This window comes from Lissotriton helveticus, chromosome 3_1, assembly GCF_964261635.1.
Source record: "Lissotriton helveticus chromosome 3_1, aLisHel1.1, whole genome shotgun sequence".
NCBI lineage: Eukaryota > Metazoa > Chordata > Amphibia > Caudata > Salamandridae > Lissotriton > Lissotriton helveticus.
Window position 1 is genome coordinate 821440964 of NC_136061.1, and position 25388 is coordinate 821466351.

A 25388-nucleotide genomic window follows, 5' to 3' on the forward strand; every position below is an offset into this window, starting at 1 on the left:
TTGTTAAAGGCATCCATTTGTCATGCCTCTTTTACTGTTGCTCCTCCCCGGGAGCAGCGAGTAATTACAATCTCACTACATGAGTTAGGTTTATAGGTCTGTTTTTAGAACTTCTATTTTAGTTCTTTCGTTCAAGAACATATTGAAACGATACTTTGGGTTGGCTGACAATGAAACTATTTTTTTTGGTTCAAAGTTTATTTATTTTTTGTTGTAATGCTTTGTTGCCGTCGGTAAAACTAGTTTAACGTTCTTCGTTTGTTTTCCTGTAATGTTTTATTGCTATTATTTTTTTAATGTTTTCTTTCCGTTCATGCCATGTAAAGGAGACTTCTACCGAGAGGATGTGGCATAACGCAAACATCTATGTATTTTGGTGCTGGGGAGCAACCTACTTGTTAATAAAAAGAAAACAATTCTCCAAGGCGCTTTTCTATTAAATGTTAACCTAAAGCACGTGTGCCGCCATTGCTAAAAAGTAAAGAAATTGATTTATTTGCAATTTCTTTACTTTTGCAGCAATCGCGCCACCCGCGTTTTAGCTTAACATGTTTAAAGGTAAAGTGTGGGTGCCGCGATAAATACTTACAAAACGCATTTAAACATTTGTTCCTAGTCTCCAAATTAAACACGTTCACAAACTATTCAACGTTTTCACACGTTTACAGACTTCTTAGCGCACCATTACCTATTCTTCTGAAAAGAAGGTGCGAACGCATTTCAGACAGATTCTAGTGAAAAGGTACCACGAGCTACAGCAACACTGACAAAGATCTTAACTATATAGGCCTGTTTTCGTTTAGTACAGTATTGCTGTTTCCTTTCACGGCACATTGTGAAATCATTGACAACTGCTAAGCCACTCCACAGTTACTGGCAGTGTGCTTTCAATACAAGCTGCTTGCTTTAGGCATATTACACAAACAAGCTTAATTTACTGAGTACTCCGAGACATCACAGATTTTTAAAACTAAATCAGCACTATGCTTGAACATAAAATGTGAAAATTAAAAATGCAGTAACTCTAAAACGATGCATTCGTGTTACACCTTTACACAAATATCACCTGCACTATAAAAACGTTACTATATACAGTAATACTATCTGCTGTATTTACTTTAAGGCCATGGCTTCTAATTTTCAACATTTAAACACTTACAAGCATAGCCACGGCCTCACGTTCACACAGACATTTATATAATAGTAACCATGTACAGAAGGATGTATGTCATCACAACGCATGCTTTTACTACACATGCCTTTACAACGCAGGTTTTACAACGCAAGTCGTTACAGCGACTTGCGTTGGGGGGCGCTGGATAGTGGAATAGTTTAATTTACTATTCCAACTCCAGTCCCCGTGGATGGTGCACAGACATAATATCGACTCCAAAATATCGTTTGGACAGAATATCGAGTTTAAAATATCGTTTGGACAAAATATCGACAGGACAGAATATAGACAGCCAAAATATCGTTTTTAAGGTAAGTGAAGTAATATCGACTGTAAATAATATAGAAAGTGAAAATATGTAAGTATATAATATAGATAGTAAAAAAATTCGCTTTTATTTTTAGGGTTCAGGGTCAGTTTGGGGTTTTTGGGTAAAGGGGTATTTTTAGGGTTCAGGGTCAGTTTTCAGTTTTTGGGTAAAGGGGTATTTTTAGGGTTCAGGGTCAGTTTTCAGTTTTTGGGTAAAGGGGTATTTTTAGGGTTCAGGGTCAGTTTTCAGTTTTTGGGTAAAGGGGTATTTTTAGGGTTCAGGGTCAGTTTTGGGTTTTTGGGTAAAGGGGTATTTTTAGGGTTCAGGGTCAGTTATCAGTTTTTGGGTATTATTTTATTATATTTTGTTACTATATATATATGTTTTAATAAATATGAAATAAAAAAATATGTATTTAACTTTCATTAATTATTTAATTATTATAAGTTAATTTAATAATTTTAAGTATATTTTAGTAATTAATTATTAATATTAATTTAATTTAACACTGTTATTAGTAAATACGATATTTTTTACAACTATATTTTTGTAAACGATATTTTTAACTCGATATTTTTGTACTTACCTGTTTGTAGATAGAAACTCGATATTTTGTCTCTCGATATTTTGTCAACGATATTTTTGATGGTCGATATTCTGTCCCTCGATATTATTTCAGTGATCCCCCGTGGATAGTAGGGAAGGTTTTGGATAGTAAATTAAACTATTCCCCATCCTACGGCGCCCTCCTGCGCAAGTCATTATAATGACTTGCGTTGTAAATCCTGCGTTGTAATGGTAGTGCGTCGTAAAAGTTGCGTTGTGATGGATGTTTCCCGTACAGAAGAGGTCTACTAGTACACACTCGAGAGGATGTGGCATAACGGAAACATCTATGTACTTTGGTGCTGGGAGGTTCGAGTCTTGACATTAATGTAACAACCAGTAACTGTGGTACGAGACGAGATACAGAACTGTTTGTTGCATTTATTGTAACGGCAGGATTTATAGCCTTCAACATTTAAAATGTTACAGTTGCAAATTTGCTTTAATCCTATTACTATTAGCTGTAGGCATTATAGCGTAAAAGCAGCATCTATTCACTTTTCAGCTACATTGCAGTTTTGGGATTATTTTAAATAAAAACTGCAATTTATTTTTTCATTAATTGTTTTTTAAACATATACATTAACATTTACAACACCAAATTTCTAAACCTAACTATTGCGAGACCTAAGGCATTTCCAATGCTTGTTATGGTTTGATTGGGGTATTATTTGTAGAACGTAGTGAAGTCATATTTCCATAGTTTAATTATTTTGTTTCAAAGTTGATGTCGTCATTACGTGAACAGAGGAGGCACTACAACAGTTTTACGTTGTCATTCTGGCTTTTACAACTGACTGTAGCCTTTACTCAAAAAGTTTAAGGAGACACAAGTTTCCACAGGTTCTGCAAAGTCGTGTTACCACAGTTTAATGCACCCTTGCTGTCATAGACGAGGGAGCCTTGTTAACTGAATTTAACTTTGTCAATATTAAATTAACAGGTTTGCAATTTCACTTGATTCTTGTTTCCTCAATAAGAGGGATTAAATGTAGTCAGAGTTCCTGGCATGTTTACTCCACCCTTCAAACTGTGCATTGTTTACTTTGTTTTATGGAATTCTTATTTTCACTCAGTTTCAGTTATGTGGTTTATGTACAAAAAATAACCCCTGTGGGCTTTTCCTAATTAAATGAAACCACTGCTTTCCTAATTAACCTGTGTCAATATTTCCAAGGGGATTCGTGTGTCTATGTATTCTTCAGTCATTGTACAGTGTAAATATCAGCCAGGACCGCTGGCGGGGCTCCACCCAGAAGCACCAAGGGATCAGATTTCCAAGTCTTTCCATGGCTCCAGATGGAGTGTTTCACCCTTTCCCTGGCATGACTGGTGCACACATACCCATGTTCTGTGAAGACTTTAGGCATAGGCCGGCCATCAGCTGAGATTGTGATTAACACTGAGGGGAATTTAAATTGTTGAAAAATGGAACCAACAGGATTTCTAAACTACAACAGGTACTTATGTGCTAGATATTCAGCCAGATAACTGCTCGCAGACCTTGTTAGGACTGCAGTTCTTTCCTGTAGCGGTCCGTTCAGGGAAGCGCAGTGGGGCAGTGCTGGTGGATGTAGTCAGACGACAGAACAGGAATTATATATTTATTTAATTTTTCATTATTCCATCGTCTGTCAACACCCTCCCTCCTGCCCCGCCCCCACCCCAATGCCGCACCGCGCTTACCTGCACAGACCACCAGTCGTTTTTTCGCCACCGATGTTGGAAAGCACAGTGCCGCTACTTCTACAGTGACCCTTTGCTTTCAGAACACGTAGATGCATTATGCTACAACTTCTGGAAGGAGGTTTACCATTTTTTTGGGGGGCCAGGGGGGACGGGGGGGGGGGGCAGTTTTATACAGCACGAACTGGACCCGAAGGTATCAGAGCGCTTTACATGAGCACCAGTTGCATTACATACAGGCACATTCATTTATTTATTTTTTTACGCACGGGGAGATTAAGTGATTTGCCCAGAATCACAGGATGTTTGAGCCTCCCCCAGACTCGAATCTGGTTCCCTAGCTTTAAGGTCAGCCCTTCTAGTCGTTAAGCTGCATCTCCAGTGCAGATTATTAAAACCTGCTTAGCGGCATGAAGTAATGTTTCCTTCTGTATTACAATCTCAATGCCCATTGTTGTTGGCTTTTGCTGTGCATGCCCTGTGTTTAAGCGGATCAAGCAGCTTATGTTAAACAGAGGAGGGCTTTCGGCCACAGCAAAGCATGCACCTGACAACTCAATGTGAGCCCTGAGAACACGGGCTGCAGCCGGGGAGCACCCTCCCAAGACAACTTCTCCTTGCAGAAGACTAAGACACAGCAACAATCTGAAAATGACTAGCAGGTTCCAGGGAAGCAAGACCAAGATTATAGATGAGCAATGGGTCAGAGCTTTCTAGAGGAATGGGAGAGATAGAGATAATTCCATGTCAACTAAAGGAATATAATGGAATATAATGGGATGGTCTAGTCCCTGTAGATTGAACTAAACAAATGTTATATAATATCCCAGAATGCTCCATTTTAGGATAAGGAAATAGACTAAAGTCCATGAAATGTTATTTTCTAGCGCCTTCATAGACTTCTTGGATTCTGTATGGCTATGTGGCCAAGTAAGTAAAAAATGATCACTACCTGTATGCCAAGAGCTTAGATTTGCTAACTAAGACATTATTGTGATACCCTCATTTAATGTGGCTACCATTTGAAAATGGTCATTAGAGCAATGGCTGCATCCATGTGCAATGTTCTCCTGGTCTCTGTGAAATTACAGGATATTAAGACATGCAAATTAAATGTTCTTTAATTCACCTAGTTCACATCTCTCACTTCCACCTCTGCACTTCTGTATAATTTCTTATATGGTCTACATTTCGCAACCCATGAGACATTTACTTATATGTAATATACTCACTCACTGGACTATCATTGCGTCTCTTAAAATGAAAGTTAGGGTAAGCAAAGCAATACATTTAGGGCCTCATTTACTAGGCCATTGCGCCACCAGTGCATCACTTTTTCTGACGCACCGGCGGCACATTTTGCCTGCCCTTATTTACAAGGCCGCATAAAGTCACCCTGCATGACTTTTCATGGCCTTGTAAATATGGGCCCCTTCCACAAATTACTCAACATGAAAGGGGCATTCCATGGGTGGGTGCTGCTGTGGGTGTTCCCACACAATATCCATGGAGCCTGACACATTCCCAGATTTACAAAGTTTTGTAAAGTTGGGAATGCATCAGAATCCTACGCCTCCCCTGGGGTGGAGCAACGTGGAGAAATACTTTTATTTCTCCTCGTTTTTTCCTCTCCTGCTGCATTCTGCAGCAAGCAAAGAAAGAGGAAAATGCCATCAATTAATGTTTTTGTGCAAGAAGGTGTCCCTTTCTGCACAAAAACAGTCATCCCCGCAATGCAGGCACCCTTGCAACATGACGTAAGGGTGCCTATGCTGCTGAATCGAAGCCAAATGCACGCAGCACTGGGGAAAGCACACGGATGTGTTGTGTTGTTGTTAATATAACTCATCCCTGTGTTTTTAAAATGAGACAGCTCCCCACAGAAAAATGGCCCTTAGTTATGCCGTTGTTTATTATCGTATGTAATTTGGGAGGCAAGGGTCAGGGTTTTTAGGGACGAAAATAACCTTCCATTGACCTAGAATGATTTTTATGTATACTTCAGTTGAGTTTCCTTTAAGGTACAGACAGAGGTCCTTAGGAAAAATGGGAACCTGTAAACTTGGTACAAAGATTTGAACCCAGTGACCTTGCCCAGCAGCTGAAAAGAGAAGCACTATGGCAGCAGCCACTCAAAAGTTCAAGTTTAGGCTCTTCTTCCAAAAACAGCTTGCTTACTTGAGCTTACTACCAAATGTCAACCTTGATCTAGCATTTATTTCTAAATTGTGAACAAGGATACTAAAATGCAGTACTACGTAAACCCTCTGGGTGTTACATTCATCCATCCTACACTTGCTCGACAGCTACTTTCACACCCTTCCCTGGGCCTACATTACCGGTGTACTCGATGATGAAGCCGGCATTGCTGACAGACGCATCACTACGAAAGGCGAGGAAGAGGCTGTTGCTGCTGCTCTCGATCCGCTCCGGTAGCTGAGAACCGTAGAAACTCCCAATCAGGGGACTTAGTGAGTTCGACCCGTCATAGATGTGCAGGAAGTCGTAGCCAGGCTCCAAATTAAAGCTAAAAGGAAAAAGATATGGTGTATTTTAGAGTGATACTAGAATGCTAAGGGGTTAGAGAGAATGCCATACACAGTGCAGAATTACCTCTAAATTCCGAAAAATATATTCATCCATCTCCATATTTTTGGGTTTTTTTTATAAAGAGGTTTACCTCTTAACTGAGCCGAACGTTCCGTGCTAGTGCGAAACGTTCTATTGAGCGGGCGGGGCCGCAACAGCCAACGGATGTGCGCAGCAATACCGAGGTAGTGCACGCGACGGCCGATGGCCGTCGGCAGCAGCGATGAGGTTAAATGGCAAATAGACTCACCTATTAACATACTCACTGGTTATGAGTAAAGGAAATGGTTGCTTATTGATGCATGTATTACCGAAAGCATTCTGACTGCTGTGGTTGTGCTATTGAATGACAAACTGAATACAACGAATGGTGCAGTACATTAGCTTGGGAGACCACACAGTACTTCAGTACAGATGGTTATATCTGAAGAGGGAATTTGTAGTCATGTCTAAACTGCACCTAAAGATTATATCTAGGTGGATTGCATCTCAAGTGGAACCTCTATATTGGTGTTTGGCCTGCAGATGTGCAACTGACGTGTGTAATCAGGTGTGAGCTGTACTCGCAAGAGGACTGGTAAGGTGTTTTGTAGGCTGAATGAGGATAATAACTTATATGAAGGAAACCTGGAGGAACTTGCTGTGCTTTTTGTGTGGAAACCAGCTGAAGAGGAGACCTGTGTGATATCTAGTTACATATGGACAAGGTAAATGTGTGGTTTTAGTTGGATACTACTGGAGATTAAATGGCTGTACCCTCTCCCTACAGAATTAATACTGAGTGAAATTAACAAAGCCGTAAAAACATATCTACTTCCTCTGTCAATGAAGTAGATGTTTTATATTGGCCATGCAAACATATTCGTCTACACCCTTTCAAGCATGTAAAAATGTTATTTCTACAAAGAAAGTCAGCTGATCGTCTGACCAGATGGCCATCATTTCTGTTTTCATGTCTTGGGGCTGTTTTTAATATAGGTTTGACATTCATGTAGCTTCATAGACCATTGCTCTATCAGTCATTGCATATCAAGGAAGCAATGACCTGCTTGTAAATGTGTACAGGATTGTCAGCTGGAACTGGCAAGATGAAGGGGTTGGGAATCAAGCCCAGGAAAATGGTCCAATCCAGCAGATACTGTCTGGGAGATGAGAGTCGCTGTTGGAGAAGGAGACAATGTGGCAAGAAAAAAACAAAGCAGAAACTATGAGTCAGCGCAGGTACCTGGACACCCAAGGGGGTATGTACTGTAAGGGCAAACCCAAGCTTGGGTTGCAAGAGGTTTTTGAGAAGACCCTGTATGTTAAACATTTCTGACAGAAGCAAATCGGTGATAATCTGTGATTTTGTAAATTGAATGAAATACATGTGAACAACATTAAAAGCGAGATAGCCACCTACCTGCGACTGGAGGCAATGATGAAGGCTAAACATTTTAAGTTGTGGCCATGTTTGTTGAAAGAGATAATGGAGTAAGATTGAGGTAGCGGTAGGGCACGCAAGCCAGAATTGGGATAGGGGAAACATGCTTATGAAATGGTTTGAGGTACTTAGTTAAAACTAGAAGTTGCACTTGTGCTTCAGTCAGTCAGTCATAAAAACTTTTATTCGGTTACAGTTTTACATAACCATAAAAAGTACATACACTGGTTAAAAAGACTACATTTCTAATTATATCTTAGTTAATAAAAACACAATTCATTATGTACATTTTTTTTTTTTTAAAAGATTAAAAAGAACTACGTTTAACAGATAACATACAATTTTAACTGGAAACTGGGCCTTGAGTTTTTCTACACCCTATCTTTGGCGCAATTCTAATATGTTCGTTACAGAATTTACATTAAATTCAAGGTCCATGAACGGCACTAAACAATACGGGTATAGTTTTGACGCAGGTATCTAAACCACACAGACAGTGCGCCGAGTATTTAGACAAAGTTTTAGGAAGCCGGCTACACATTTTGCGTTATATACAGAGTCCAAGGACTGTAGTGCCAAGTATGCGGGCCGACATGTTCTCAAGCCAATTGCGCGCAATACAGGCAGGATCCAGCGCTTACGTGGGGTCGTGTAGTATCTGCAAAACAGTATTATATGGATTGTTGACTGGTCCGAGATCCCATCACAGGGACATTTCATTAAATTATGTGACCAGTCTTGCTGCTTCGGATATGTGACTTGGTGATGAAATGTATTAAATCTGAACCTGGTCAATAAATATTTATCGTAAGTACTTAAATAAAAGGTTAAATATGGCTGGATCCCCAAGGAAGTCTGAAGTGTTAAAATATGAGCATTTGAGGGTTTGCTTATTGCCTGTGTCAAACGTAATTCCCTAAGATGGGAGAGGCAGAGTTTTTTCAAATCTTTCCTAGAAATGTCCATCAGCGCGGATGGATCCCAAAAGTATACAATACGATCCAGGTCGCCTAGGAATTTCTTTACATACTGGAGCCATGGAATTTAATGCCAATTAGCTAAGGCCAAACAGTCTGTTAGGAGTGAGCGGGTTAGGTGGCACTGCGTTTTGGTCCAAACACGGTACCACAAAAGGATCGGCTGGATCCTGATGTTATCGGTCAGATAATCGATTCCCAGCTCAATGTGGCAACCATACGTGGGGGCACTTTGAGGTACGGCCAGCAGATATTTTGTGAACCCATTCTCGACTATTTGAAGGGCTTCAACTGGTGCGTACCCCCAGACCCCTGCACCGTAGGTCGCTATGCTATGGCATTTAGCGTAGTAGATTTTTAATAGTTCTGCTGCAGCAGGCTTACCCAATTTCCTTGAAAAGGAAACTAGGGCTGAGGTTGCTCTCTGAAAGAGCATTTTTTTACTAACTAAGCCTTGCTTCCAGCTTACTTTGTCATCCACTAGGATACCTAGGTATGGATAAACACTAGTTCGTTCCAACCTGACATTAGCAATAACTATTGGTTTGGTTTTCTTCGCCCTTGGCCCAATATGCATTACGAAAGTTTTGTTTTTGTTTACTTTTAAACCCAGGGAGGACATACATTTGCAGTACTTGTTTAGTTGTAATTGGAGTTGGTTGAGTGTTCTTGCTAATATGACAGAATCATCTGCATATAATAATGCAGGGATAGGGCGGTTCTTAATAGTTGGAAGGTCCTGGCTCCCTTCAAGCACGGCCACTTCTAGGCCATTTGTGTACAGATTTAATAGGAAGGGAGCCAGGACACAGCCCTGTCTAACCCCCCTATTGACGACGAAAGATGGTGATAATTCTCCATTCACTCCGTATCTGAAGCAAGCGAAGGCGTCAGAATAAAGTTCGTGGAGAAAATTGATAAGCGGGGGTCGAACCCTAGCTTGCCGAGTATAGACCACAGCTTTGAATGGATGACACAATCAAAAGCTGCGCTGAGGTCGACGTACACTAGGTATAAGTTAGCCCCTTTAGCTCCTACATATTTGCCAATCAAGAGGGCTAAATTTAGAGCCTGCTCCACAGTGCCAAGGCCCTCCTGGAAACCGTATTGCAGGTCGGTCATGATGTTTTTCGTGGTTGCCCATTCCTGGAGACGCTCCAGGATTAACCGACCCGCAACTTTGCCCAAGGAATCCAGGAGGGAAATCGGCCTGTAGCAGGCTGGGTTATTACGCTCACCCTTCTTAAAGATAGGAAGGAGAATTGAGGTGGACCAAGAATCTATTAGACCTACGTTTGCAACAGCAGTCATAACCTGTGTGATAAGAGGTGTCCAAAGGTCTGGACAGTATGCAAAGATGTCCAGAGGTACCCCGTCCGGGCCTGGTGCCTTGCCAGTCTTAGAAGAAGATAGTGCGTGGATAACCTCCTCATGGCTAAATACTAGATCTATTGGATAGATCTGGTTTGTACTTCCATTTCCATCCTCCCTACCTTCAGTGGTGGTCTGTGTAGGTAGACCACCAAAAATTTTGGAAAAGTGTGCTACCCACTCTTCGGCCGATACCACCACATCAAGATGGCGGGCAGTGGCGGTATCAACCAAAAAGGGTGATTTAACCGTGCGCCAAAAACTTGTGATTCAAAACAATAAAAATTATAATATTGAACATAAGAAAGCGTGTAATGATAGCAATGTATGCAATTTTGGCAAACAAGAGGCTATACAAAGCTTTATTTTAAATATAGAAACTCAAATCAGGGTTTAAGCTGATTATTAGAGAGTTTGGATTCTATCTAAATCTGTCTTTCCTGTGACCTCATGATCTCCTTTTATCATATATTGCCGTAAAAGATATGATATTATATTTTCTATACAGCAATACCCACATTATTTGGAGGATAGAGCGGTCAATCCCATAAACCAAAGATGTATCAAGGTATCTGTAAAGTGGGCAAATATTAAGGTCCCCCACCAGCCAAGGGCCACCCTGCTAAATTGATCTGGACAATCATAATATTCTCCTCTGTTTCTTTCGCGGCCTCAATCTCTCTTCCTCTCTCTGCCAACCTTCACCTCTGCCTCCAGCTCTGTTTCTCTTTTTCCTTTTTCTACCCAATGACTCTCTACTTTTCTATCTACCCCAGTTTCTCAGACTTAACTATCTCTTACTCTAGAGTCTCGTCCCATACTATGCTCGCACTGCTTTACCTCTCTCTATATCTCTTTGTCTCTCTTACTTATGCTTACTTACCTCCTTCTAGCTAGTTTGTCTCTTTCTGTACCTCTCCTCTCTCTATTACATTTCTCTACTCCATGGCTACTACTCAACCTTGCTGCATATCATCTATTTCTGCCTCACCAACTTCTAAATTGCATACTTTCTTCTACTTTACTGCTCTATCTAATCCTTTCTCTCACTTACTCAATGTCACCTCTCTACCACCGTTACCTATTTTTCTCTGCTTCATACATCCTTCTGTCTCATGTCTCTCCTTACTTGATCTCACCTATGTACCTAAGCTGTATATCTGTGTGTCTAGTCTGTCTATCTCCCCTCTGTTTATCCCACCTGTCTTTCAATACACTTCACTACTCCAACTCTCTCTACTTGTCTCTCATAAAGTCATTTCTCACTCTACCACTGTCTGTGCTTACGGCTAATATTCTACGTTGCCTCTCTACCTCAACCGTCTGTTCTGCACCCCTTACTCTGCAGCTTACTGCTCCGTTATAATTCGGTACACCTCTACTCAAAAACATTAGACACAATCTAGCGTACAATAAACAGTAAATTCCATGTTTAAGGCATTGTCAAGGACCTTAGTAATATCAGCTACATAGGAATGAAAAATAATTAATCAACTCAGAATTCATGCAAAGGAACTTAAAAAAATGTATCCAGAATTTGGCGAAAATTCTGAACTGAAGATATGATGGGCATAAGATTCTACTACAATTGTAATCTGCTTTGCAATTAAGATTAACAGAAGAGCTCTGCTAGCATTACTTACGTATTAAAGACGAGGGCAATGACATAGTCAGGTGACACCTTCAGCCTCCAATCACATTCCTTCCCAGGTGGATAAGGCTCGGGATACTGGGGAGAGAGAATGACGCCTGAGGGTCCGGTCAGATTCCCTCCACAGGGAGCTAGAAAAAAAAGATAAGAATGAGCTGTACAGTGTACTAGATGCTCTGCGTGGTCTTATTTTCTCATTTATTTCTCACTTATTCTCATACTCACTCATTCACTAGTTTATTCACTCACACTCAAGAATGTGGCAGCAGCAGAGAAAGTTAAGACAATGGGACAAGACGATTAGATCGAGATGTCCAATCTCCTGACACTTGCATGGGAAGCCCTATTTTGTAATCAATGGTGGTTTCGCCCTTGAGAGAGGCCCAGCTGAAGAGCTGATGGAGTTGGTCCATTACATAGACTGTAAGGCTCCAGAGATCTTTGGGTACACCTTTGGGTCACAGTTCCAAATACCTACACACACACACACACAACCGCACGCACGCACACACACAAACACACACATATATCAACAAACCAGCACACTCCTGGGTACAGTGGGTAAACAAGCCCAGTATCCGAATATCGATTCAATTGGTTTATTTGGCAAAAGGTCCATTAAGCATGATGTGTTTCGACCTCATTGAGGGTCTTATTTATATGCAAATCAGGAGCGGTCAGTTTTGAATGCTAAATTCATAAACATTGAGGAAGGACTCCACATGGACTATTCAGATATTATAGTTCAAGGACCACAACGTCAATAATGCAATACAGCTGGTCACACACACCCACTGTGTCCTTCCCCATTACTCCTTTCAAAGATGTTCTATTTTTCCTGCAACGTGTAAATATCCATAATCTTCTAATCTCGAAGAAATCAATTTCATGTATACACCTACACATTATAATCATACCATAATATACCATGAGTGATGGAAGTACAGTTCTGACAAAGTAATAGAATATATGTTTAGTGGGCAGTAAGTGCCGTTATTTGCCCAATATACAAAGATTCTGTGGCTACAGGAGCCTGTTTCCTGTCTCTATCTATTTCTGGGAGCATCTCTCTCGGTGGCGTCAAGTGAACAAGAAGAACAGCACCTGTGGGCAAGAATTATGGTCTCTTTCACCTTGAACCATGGCTCGTCTGATGAGCTTTTGGAGCAGGGACTGTGACAGTGTGCAATGCTGTTGTGATGTACAAGGAATGGGCATTCCACCAAAATGTCGACTACAGAATGCCGTGGGGCCAAAATATTGGGAAAGCAAGTTTGTACAGGTAAGCATTGTTCATAATACTGAACCCCACGTAGATGTACCTTAACGATATATGTATCTAGGCCTCATTGGCAGATTCTTCAATGAGAATTAATGTTGCTTTGTATATATAAAAAAAAATAGATTGTACATACTGTGCACAAACCAAACTGACTTGTCCCTCGGTTTGTAATAGGAAATACCCCTCATTGCAGTGATATAATTCAGTGTAATTCGAATCACTTACAATACTGTTGAAGAATGAAAAATCTTTTGAATTGTAAAGGCTCAATCATGTTTTTAGATGATGTACGTTCAGTGATTTACATGCCTAATATGTAAGTGGCTCGGCTCGTGGTTCGGCCCTCTTGATTGGCTGTAGCTCGGCTCTGGCCATTTACGTGCTAGCTTGACCACTTCAGTGTCCTAGTGCTGACTGCGATCTTCGGCAAACTCTATAAGTCCATTTTCAAATCGACATTGATTTGTCAGTACTCGAACCGGAATGTGACGTATACGTTGGTCATCGATTAACTTTTAGATTTGTTTTTAGGTAAAGACTTGATCACTTTCAAATAGACATGACAAACTTCTTCTAGGGAACCTCCATTCTGTGTAGAACTTGACTAAATTCCCTTCCAAGCGACTAACTTTCCCCAGTCCAACCAGACTTGTAGTGTTTTTGGAAAAATCCCAGGCATTTGTTATGTTACACAGCCGCTGAAAACAGCTGCAGTGGAAGCTTGTATTTAAAACTCGAATGTGTGATTGTTGATCAATGAAAATGACAGCGCGAGGAACACCGTAAAACGTGAATCATTGGTCTTTGACTCAATTGAGCGATAACTATATCACGAGGACAAAGGCTAAGGTAAAAAAAAAATCACAACCAGCTTACTTTTCCTTGCCTGGGAATTGGTTTTCCACACACGAAATGGAAGCCAACCAGCCAGTGTGTAATCAGCTGCTGTATTTTCCATTTCTTTCTTTTATGAGCTCAGCGGACTGAGTTTATATGTTCTGGAAACATAACGTGCTCTTTAATGAGCTTCTTTTTATGGGATTCTGAGGTGTCCAGAGGTCGACGCAGGAATATCTCCTTCACCGCGCGCCGCTTTTCCCTTAAAGAGATCTGCAAGCTTTGAACATTCTTTACAAACTTCTGTGCATTTCAAAAAGTTTGCAAAGTTAAATAAGACATGTTCTGCAGCAGAAAAAAACACATTAAATAAGATTTTAAGTGGGAGAATTCTCCGAATTTTATTTTTCAGAAAACAATCGCACAAGGCATCTAAAAAAAAAAAAACTTGTCTGTTGTCAGTAAAAAAAATAATTTCTCATTCCCTTAGACAAAAGTCAAAAGTAAGAGCGTTACCTTTAGACCTAGGACAAGCAAATAAACCCTTCAGAATGCCTTTTTAGAGCCTGGAAATGTCCGGATTTTTCCAAAGACATGCCTTCCCGAGCACATGCAGCACGCAGAAACTCAGCCAGCTTGGCTTCGCCAAGTACTGCACATCATGGAATGGCAACTGGGCCGGCCAGGCCTTTTATTCTAGTGGCCATTTCCTGGAGCCTCTATCACTGTACAAATACAGCAGCACAAGGGGTGGCGGTGGAGGTGGGGGGAGCATCAAGACAGAGAGAGAGCGTGAGAAATGGAAGTAGACAGAGGGTAGAGAGAAAGTCATCAGAGTGAGAATGGAAGAGAGTCAATGGATGGAAAGAAAGAGAGACGGCATGAGGAGATAAAGGGGGTAGGGCTGCTTTAAACAAGTTTGCCAGGGCTGCTTTTGCTTCCGCAGTCCGACCCTAATCAGACAGCCATCTTTGCGGGTTCAGTGGACACTTTTCACTGCTGAAAGTCTAAATGGGAGCAGCAGAGTACACTTTCAGCAGAGTGTGGTACTTCAACACCAAGAAAATGTGAAAAGAGGCAAGCACATAGAGAACACATTGTGCATTTTCCAGTGCAGTCTTGCAAAGTGTAGGCCACATTTACCTGCTGAAACATACAATAGATGCGAATGGAGTGGGGAGTACCTACAATGATGCGGGGAGACGCTGCACTGGTGCTGCAGATCCTAACAGTCTAGCTGCATTGTGTACATTATTCCATGCCTAAGTAAGACAACTTTTTGTCCCTGTAAATTTGACTCAGTCAGTTCACAGGATCATGTCTGGCTGAAAGCTGCTTGGTGACATTTGCACTTTGGCACTTTCCGGATGCGTGGCGTGCTGATTACCTGAATGTACCACTGCCCAAGCTCACCTGTGCATGTTGGTGGGTCTGGATCCCAGAAGAAGCGGTCTTCGATCTGCACACAACTGATTTTGGCTTCTCCTTCAAGGATATACCCTGGATCGCACTGAAAGACGATGGAATCACCCGCGTCCCTGCTACCACCACTCCTGGTGCCGTTTGGGGGGGTTCCGGGGTCGTTGCAGGAGGTGGCTGTGGAAACTGAGTAAAGTAAAACAAGTTAAATGATGAGTGACTGCAATTGGTAATATCCACTCTGCTCACTAGTATCTTAGCGAACACAGGACCAGGGGGGCATACACACCAGGAGCTTGTGGACACTGCTTTCTATAGCGCGTTGGCCAAACACAGACAGACTTTCCATCAGAATCACATGAAATAGGATAAAGGGAGAGGCTGTGCAAGGATCATAGGCAGGAAGGAGTCTAGGTAGGAAGCAAGGGAGTACAGGTTCGGAACAAAAGAAAGTAACATGGCGTGAAGTGTTGTTGGAAAAGGTGAACAGCTGTAGCTTAGGAGAGGAAGCAAAAACAGAGCTTGGCACAGTGGACTAACACATCTACTGCAGAGATCTGTCCTTGGCCCAGTGACCACAAGGAAGCAAAGGAAAGGGGCAGCATATGGTAACAGGGAGCAGGTGGCGGTGTGTAATGCAAGCCAGGGCTCGAAGCAGAGGGCGACCGACGGCTTGTGCATAAAGAGGTTACAGCGGAGCAGGTAACGGCCAACGTTGCAGCAATATAGATCAAATAAAGCCCAATGGTGGAAGTGAGAGAAGCAAGCGGAGGCCAGCAGTGAGAGGAACAGAAAGTGAGTCAGACTAAAGCAGCTGGTTACAGAAAGTCAAGAGCGATGGAGAAAGCAGAGGGGCGCAATAGGTAGCCAGATATGGGCGTTAAGAAAGAGGTTCTGGTTAGTGAGCGTGGTAGGAGAGCGATGTAATTGGATGGCAAGGTCGGATCACAAATATTTAAAAGGAGGTCAGGGGTGCGAAAAGATTTAACAGGATTACAGATGAGAGCCAAAGGACGTAAGAGGACATCTAGAGTTGGAGCAGAAGAAAGTAAGTTCAGGCCAATTGTGGGAGCAGAAGGAGGTAAGGAGGGAAGGAAGAAAATAGGAGTTAAAAGTGGTGTACAAAGAGGTAACTGTCAGACAAAGGAGTAATGGAATATCTCTTTTAATACGCCACACGAAACCCATCGCTAAAAGGGGACCACTTGACTATTTGTTGCAGTCTGGAACCGTATTACACATCATCATTGTTTGCGCCCGGCGCACCTTTTAAAAGGTGCGCCGGGCGCAAACAATGATACTGTGCCCTATTATGGTGAATGCGCTGCCCCCAGGGCAGGTGCAAACTCGCGGTGCCATGGGGGCAGAGCATTTATGTGAAAACATGGAGCAGCTGCTCCATGTTTTCACTGTGCTGGCTGCACCCGCCTGCACTTTAAAAGGGGATTAGAGATCCCCTTGCAGGCGGGTGCATTCACTGACTGCACCCGCCAGCAAGGGGATGTCTGGGGGGCCATTGGACTCCCTTTAGCCCCTGCAGAGGGCTGCTCTCAGGGGGGGCACTGACAATGTGCCACATTTTCAATAGCGCAGTCAGTGCGCCTCCTGTGGGCTTCTTTGACTCTGCGCCTGCGTCTGTAAAATTGCACGGGTGCAGAGTCAAAGGAATTCCCTCATTTGCATAGGGCACGACCTTATGCAAATGAGGGAACACCCTCTGAAGGTATCACTGGCCCATTAGGTGTGCCAGCACTATCAGTATTATAGAAGGGGATGCACATGCGCCTGCACCCCCTTCTATAATACCAAAGTGCCACGGGGGCACGCAAAGTGGGCGCAAACACTCGCTGTAACCCCGGGGCACCTTATGTAATACGGTCCCATATCTGCTGTACTGCTGACAGAGATCTCTGAACCCCCCAGTGATGACAACTCCCAAAGGACTATGCCCTGATGAGAACGTTCTCTTGTACCCGGAGTCTGCTCACAGCGCTCTCCTCTGTCTCTCTGGAGGGCAGCCATGGCCCGTGGAGGGAGTTTCAGTGGGGCGGAGAGGCGGGGCGGGGGAGGGGCAGGGTGGGGGGTGCTAAAAACCTGAGTATGGATAATTGAAGGTAAGTAAACAATTTAATAAATAAAACGAATTTCGTAGCGCGCCCTGTATCGCAAAATGCGATGTAGGGTGCGCTACGAAATTCGTTTTATTAATTTAATTGTTTACTTACCTTCAATTATCCATACTCTGGTTTTTAGCACCCCCCACCCTGCCCCTTCCCCGCCCGCCTCTCCGCCCCACTGAAACTCCCTTCACGGGCCGTGGCTGCTGGAGGGTCCCTATAAAAGCTGCACCTAAATAAGCTGTCCATGCCGAAATATCACTTTACTGATGACACAGAAGCAGTCTAGTTTAGTTGCAGTATAGCTAGATATCCCTTCTTACTGGTTCCAGAGCGCGCTTTCACATACCACATTAAGAAACATCGCATGTGCGTACCCGAAGCATCATCCATGCGGTCATGCTCCCTGCGAGCAACTGGTGACATGGTCAGAGTCTACAACAGATCGTGTGACACATACTCCTATCAGTTGGGCTCAATGGCCAGCGCGAGGTCCGTGAAGTAACCCTTGCCATATGGACCCCATGCATTATCTGTGTATTTGTCACAGTGGGATTCCCTACACACTAATAATCTCAACTTTGAGCTGAACAAGATTCACTTTTGCACAAATCAAAATTTGTTTAATGGGCAGCTTGACAATTTTGAGAAGATGAAAATTATACAAATAAATGGAGAAGGGGTGGAAGGGAGGTGAAATAGGTGGTGTAAGGAAAGGAAGACGCAGTTGGATAAACAGCAGGAGGAACTGGGAGAAAAAAACGAACTAACAATAATACTAATTGTGTTGTCTTGCAGCACTTGCATAGCACTTATTACCCCAATGTGGGACGCTGAAGTGCTCACCCACACAGAAAGCAAGCTCATGTGTGGTGGGGAGGGGGTTGTTTTTGTTTTGAATCTATATGAGAAGTGTTCTCATGTCATCTGAGATAACCTCCGAGGTACTGGTATCTTGTTATGGTACGTAGAGCCGGCAATGTGATGGGTGAGGGTGTGTGAGAGACACGGGCAAATTAGAATTTTAATAAGGACAACCAGCTTAGACACAGGGGCAGCACAAATCTATGTGTGTGTGCACCACAAAGTGGGGGTAATCAGAGAAGGCCCAGCAATCCATATGGTGCCACGTTTTCGGATGAGTAAAAATATACCAAAAGGGAAAAAATTGAGAATTGGTGACACAAGGAGGAGCCATGCACCATTGTATTTATTTATTTAATTGTTTATTGATTTATAAAAAGGAAGGAAACTCTCTTCAAATGAAAATATACCAAGTAAAAATAAACTAATAAGCAATATTATTAATAATAGTATGTATAACTAATACTAGTTCATGAAAAAGTTGAAAGTTGCTAGCAGCCATTTCCTGTTCGTTTTAGCCTACAATGTATACTACTAGACTATCAACTTTTAAATATTGTAGTACAAAAATATCCTACACAGAATATTAACTATAAATATATTTTGACGTTAAGTATATATTGGTAAATATAGATTGAATATATTTCACATCACTTATATGTAAAGTGACAACATATAAATCTTAAAGGTTTGTAGAGTTAAGAATAGTAAACCTACACATACCTCTATATGGTTACCTTTACAATATTCTGGTAGTCCATGCTCTGGCTAGGATGTTTTAGTAGCACGACTTTTTATTTATTGAGATTGTGACATACAACCAATGTAAGCACTTGACCCTCACCTAGATATAAGTATGGTGTTAAACACACCAAACATAATAACTGCAGACAGTCTTCAAATCTGTGTTGTGGAGAGAAATTAACGATTACTGCCCCTGCTGAGGATGATTAATGCTGCAGCTGAACCAGCATGTTCAGTCACAGATGTTTCATCTGCCAACCTGAGGGTGGACATGGCTATTAACTGTACAACGCTGTCAGAGAATACATTTTGGACATATTGGTGTGGAGCAAATGTGGTTGCCTCCAACGGAAAATGACCAAGAATGAGACCATTATGTTTGAGTATCAGATCAAGGGCCAGGGTTACACATTTCACCCTCTTACTCATTTCTTGGACTCTTGTGGTGCCGAGTCAACAATGTGAAAGTCTCTGGGAACAAGCAACTACAAAGACCACTCTGGGATTTCCCACCAACATAGCAGTCAAGAGCTATTATTTCACACAGAACTCTGTGAAGATTTTACCTTACATCCCAATGGAGCCCTGGTCCATGGAGAACAACTAATTGCCAATTCTGCAATAGTTCATGTAATTTCTTTCAGTTTGTGGCACAATAAATTCTGGGACCATCTATAATGAGCACTGAATGGTATATTAGGCCCACCTGAGACCTTAAAATAAACAATCATACTAATACCAGTCTAGGCTCCCAGGAGGTTTTTTCCATCAATTTGTTTTCTGACATAATTATCATTGTGAATGTTACGAATAATAAGTAAAGGTATTTTTTGTGCACCGCCCCATACATCAGTTATGTTGCTGTAAAAAGCCGCAAATAAGAGAAGTTAATTTAGGCAAATGTAATTGTACTCCAGACTATTCCAAAATGTATCATTGTGCGATACTGGCCCAAAAAAAGTTCAAAAGCTTAGCAAGAACACAGGGAAGGGGTGCAAGGCAGATGGTTTGAGGAGTGTATGTGTACTGGGTGTTTCTTTGACCAAATCTCTTCAGCTCTTGACCTGAAGGTAAGAAAATTGAGATGCTGATCTTTTCTAGTTCGTGTAGACTGTTTGTCGGGTTTACAACGGCGGGGCTGACATGGCTTGGGGGTGGCAGGGCAGGTGGGTCGCGGGTCGCAGGTGGGGTCACAACATATTTAGGAAAAAAAATACATTACAAAAAAATCAAATAAACTTACTTTTGCGGCGGGTCCCGCGTCTCCACTCTTGCTCTTCTCCATCTCAGACGAAAGCACAGCCAGGCCCCACTGACCAATGTCAATGCTGCAATGTAGCGTGTGATTGGTAGGCACCCAGGCTCTCCTGACCAGACACAACACTGCAATGCAACGTTGTGATTGCATCCTGGTTGGACGCTCAATCAGGGAATGGGAGCCTGGGCTTGTTCTCCATGCAGGCTGTAATGCAGCCTGCATGGAGAATGTGGAAAGTGCGCATGACTCATCTGGGAGGCTCGAGAGGGCAGACCAACAGTTATTGCGCATTAAGGAGTGGGCAAACTACTCCTGCCCTGCTCCGAGGGCAGAGCAGACCCGCCCACCCGCCATCTGCCCGCATAAGCAGCAGGAAGCATTAAATGATGTTAACTTACAGTTATTATCATTTATTGCTTCTTCTTCGCACTGCTTAAAAGCAGTGGGGCGATGCTCATCCGCCATTCTGGAGGAGCCGCCACAGCAGTTTTTAAAACGAATTCTTGGACATTCAAGATGCACCTATGTGCACTGCAGAAGAGCCTTTATTTGTTCATTCATTCTTGGCAGTAGGAAAGCCTGCTGGCAAAAACTCTGCTCCCTGTGGTCTTCGCCCATGCAGCGAGACATTGCAGCCACCACCTCCAAAGTGGCAAACAGTCACTCTATTTCGTTCAATCCTTTCCCTTGTTCCTTGCCCCAGGTGAAGCTGCCCAAAAAATTGACTTTTTGCTTCTGAGAGGGAAATTGTTAGGGCAGCGTGAAGTAGCTTCTGGCAACAGCCGGATCAAAAGTGCTCCAACAAGCAGGTTGATATACAGCCTTGCAAGTTGCTGTTTACTTACTAAAACCTGGGCAGTTGCTAATCCTGCATGGCATTTTGTATGATCCCGTGTCAAACATAGGTTGTTAAGTACACTGACACAGCCGACAGCAGCAATGGCTGCTGAGCGTAGCCGGGGCTCAGTGTATAGACAGGGTAAACAGACTGACCTTTCCGGATATCCACTCTCGCGCCCAGGGGATAAAAGGCAGTCAGTATTCGTTGCTCTAAATAGCAAATACATTTTAGACAATGGGAAAAAGCGCCAATGTTTCCTTTCGCCCTTCACTTTTTTTCTATTTCCTCAGTCAGCATGGATTGATGCCCCGGAGACAGAGATGGACATCAGTGGGAATTCCTAATAGGTCACGGCATCCGATTGACATGCAGAGTTTGGACATATGGCTGATACGTAACTGCCCCAGCCTCGACTGACATTTGAAAACCAGAATTTCTGGGAATTCCAGATTTCAAGTATTCCTATCCATACCTGACTGGCAAAAATAATGCATCCCACAGTTAGGCAAGACCATTCATAGGGTTGCCCAACACATTTGGAAACAATCACAGTTATTCCTCCAATGAGTCATATATGCAAGAATCATACCTAAAGCAGGGAACGGGTGGGATGAGATTTCAGCTCAGAATCAACAGTGGAGAATACAAGACACACACACTCGTGTATTTGAGGAATTTCCACTTACACCCTTCTAACTATCCTTTCTATTGCCTGCCACAATTGCAATGCTCTTAATATTCGTCACTCAGATTTGCAGTGATTTCACAGGGATGTAGCTTCTATTGGTTCAGTAGGTGAAGTGGCACCGGGGCCAAGAGTCCTAAAGGAGCCAGTGAACCGTGACTTCTGCTATATTTCACTGTTCAAACAGGGGCATGGGGGCCCATTGCCATCCTTCCACTCGGGCCCAAGACACACTGACTATGTGACTGCACTGCGATTCCACGCTTTTAGGAGCTAAACCCGCCATGGGTGATAGCTTTCTGATGCATAGGTATCTTAGAAGACAATGCTTCCCAGGTGGTGCAGAGAATATGTCACTTTTAGAACAGGAGAAACTAGCCAAAGGTATCTTTCATATATAAATTACACAATACCTTCGTGCTTGTTCGGACAAAGCACTGGTGTCTCAACGAACATTACTACTCATGCAACACCGTAACAGACAGAAGTATACTCCAGAGATTTTGATATGCTGCTATGACAGTGGAGGGCTTCCCAGGCATACACATACACAGTGATAAGAAACAGTGGAACCTGTACTCAAACCTATGGAGAGAGTAACAGAGACTTCGGTTTCAGCAACAGTTTTATCTGAGTGGCATGGGGATGTTACTCTCGGAATTGTACAGGGCCTTAAGCCTTTATGCTTCTAAGACATGAGAGCCACTCAGAGAAAGGACTGCCAGAACCAAAACGGGAGCTTGTGTTCAAATTTATGTAAACTGTACTACAGGTTCATACATCTAAGACAGCAGACCCAGAGCATAGGTCCTAAATAAAGAAGAGGGTTGCTAAACAAGATAGCCAGTATGCAAGTGACATCATGGTGCATGACCTCACAGCATGTGACATTCTGGCGTGTGACATCGCATGTGGTGTTGCAGGATGTGACATCACAGGAAAAGGGCATCACAAACCATGACCTCACAGGAAGTGACATCACAAGAAGTGACATCAGATCTTAAGACCTCCCACATATGTTTAGCAGGTCTATCATGAGTACATTTGAGCATATTATGAAAGTTAACAAATGAGATTTTGCGTCAGGGTTGTGCCAAAAAAGTAATGCAACCCCAACGCAAAATCTAGATCTTAACATAAACATTTTTTTTAACTCACAAAGAAACTGGCAACAAGTAAAAAACATGTAATTAAATCTATTTTGCTCAATTGTTTGCAAATTATGCATTTTAAAATATCTTGGTTTGTAAGGCACTGGCTGTAGAGATATGTGTGTGCCCAGAAAAGCTCAGGGAATAATAATAATGGAAAGATAACACCTGTGGTTAACGGATTTGCTGGAGAGATCTCTGTTTTATCTAGTACCAGTTTTAATTCAAAGTAGCATAGAGGATTATTATATCTCCGTCAAAGCACATCATGTAATATGCAGTTGGAAGATTTTTTATTTTATGCAGCTAGGTAAGTAGGTTACAGCTATTAACACCGACATCCTTTTGTTACTTGCTGCTAATACGTTTCAATCTTTCTAATATAGACACATTGAGTTATGAAGGACATGTGATTACTATACCATGTAACCCTCACTGTTTTATGTAACACAGCCTGTATATTGATTTACACACTTGTGTGATTTATTGTCAATGTATTATGTGTATGTGTGATGTAAAGCGCTCTTACACCATGTATTTAGATCAGTAGCACAAAAAAATGTGGCATTTAAATTGCTATTTGCGTAAATTTAACCACAACTCAGCACATCTGACATTCTTATTGTGCATGCTTATCTCTTATATCGGGGCCTGAATAAAGTCAAAAGCATGTCTCCCTTAAGCACTTTCTGAAGTACTAACAAGCTGTGTGCCTTTGTGTCCCCACCATTGTGTTTGCATTCAGGGGTGAAGCTCCAGATAGCTCTCAGCCAGGATACTCCAATAAAAGGAGGCCTGATAGCCTCCTAACTTTGGACTTTATTATGGGCCCTGCTAGAGCCTGATCAATCCCTTCCCTGTCTGCACGCTCCTCCTCCAAATAAAAGCAGACAATGTGTAGACGCTGCTGAATGTGTCCCGGTGTCTGAAAATGAAACAGGAACCAGTTCAGCATATTTCTGTGGGTGATAAATTCTTGGCATGGTAGATGGCACCCATCCTGTGAAAACAGTGGTAGACGCTGTCTACCCGCGTGCACTCTCAAATCATAACCTGAGCAGACCTAAGCCTGTGAGACACAATAGTTCAAAGATCATGCCAGGCCTCAATGTGTACCTTTAAATGTATTGAGTTGGCATCCTAGGCTCATCCTTCTGAGACAGCAGACTGTCCCTGAGGATACACAGATGTTACAGTCCCTTATAGGCAGAAGAGCTCAAAGCCAGTTAAGAGACCTGGCCATACTGGGAACACACACACATATCACACAGGAGTACAGGTTCACTCTTCTGAGACATCGGAACTACTCCTCAGGAATGAGCTATCCTTATGAATACATGGCTCTTACAGCGCAGTGAACGACAGCAGGTCTGCCCATGAGGGCGCATGGCTCTTGAGGGTCCTTGGCAGATAGGGGAGCTACCCTTGAAGATACACAGCAATGATAGAACCACGAGGCAGTCCAGTTGCCCTCTGAAACTACCCCTGAAGGTACATTTCTTAGAAGGACGTGATAGCAGAGCTACCTACCCTCGAAGGCACATTTCCCTTAAAGGGCTACAATGGGAGAACTACTGAGGAAGGTATACAGTACTATTATGGCCAAGGGAGAGAGTAAACCTCCCCCAGTGTATACAAAATTATTACTGAGCTGCAATAGATCGTATAGCTACCCCATAGGATATACAGCTGTTACAGTGCCACCAAAGACGGTACAGGTGCCCTCAAGGAAACACAGCACTTATAGGGTCATGACCGACTGTGGAGCTGCCCCTGAGGATACACAAGATTTTACAAGACCCTGACAGACAGGACAGCGTGCACTGAGGATATACAACACTTACAAGGCCAAGCCAGATTGTACAGCTGCCCGGAAAGATACACGGCTCTCTACGCAGCGCGCTCTGAGATATGCATGCAGGCTGCCGGCTCGTGACTCTGGCAACGCAGAGCTATCTCTAGCATTAATGCAAGTGCTGTGAAGCAACATAACGCGGACTGATCTCAATACATTTTGGAATTTTGCTAACAAACAAATGTCTTAAAATAGCATCCCAAGAGGAGGAAATGACGTTCACAGCTGCATACTTTCAATTCCAATGCCACATTACAGGCCCAGAAATTCAAAAGGCTGAGTTATCTCAGCCATTTTGGGAATGCAGCTCAAGAGATCAGTAAATGGAATGCATTTTTAGCCACTGAAGGGATGGGGGGAGCGAAACAGGATTATCTCTTCTCTAGCTGCTGACACATTGAAATCTTTTTGATTGCATTCCTGCCGTTATGAGAAAGGAGGCACCAAAAAGGCTCCAGTGGAATACAAATTGAATCTCTTCTAAAACCGAGATAATTCATTTTGTTTCGTCCCCCTGCTCGTTTTAGACGGCGTGAATGTAATCAGAT

At 42.6% G+C, this 25388-nt stretch overlaps 1 protein-coding gene across 1 annotated transcript in view; it reads right to left on the minus strand.

The window, feature by feature from the left end:
• CSMD2 (CUB and Sushi multiple domains 2) overlaps positions 1-25388 on the minus strand; it is a 607842-nt gene that overhangs the window by 276726 nt on the left and 305728 nt on the right. Inside the window, exons 22-24 of the mRNA XM_078683053.1 lie at positions 15320-15511; positions 11780-11918; positions 6116-6303 (exon numbers count right to left, since the gene is read on the minus strand). Of these exons, the coding sequence (XP_078539179.1) occupies positions 6116-6303; positions 11780-11918; positions 15320-15511 (519 nt within the window). The remainder of the gene's footprint in view (positions 1-6115; positions 6304-11779; positions 11919-15319; positions 15512-25388) is intronic.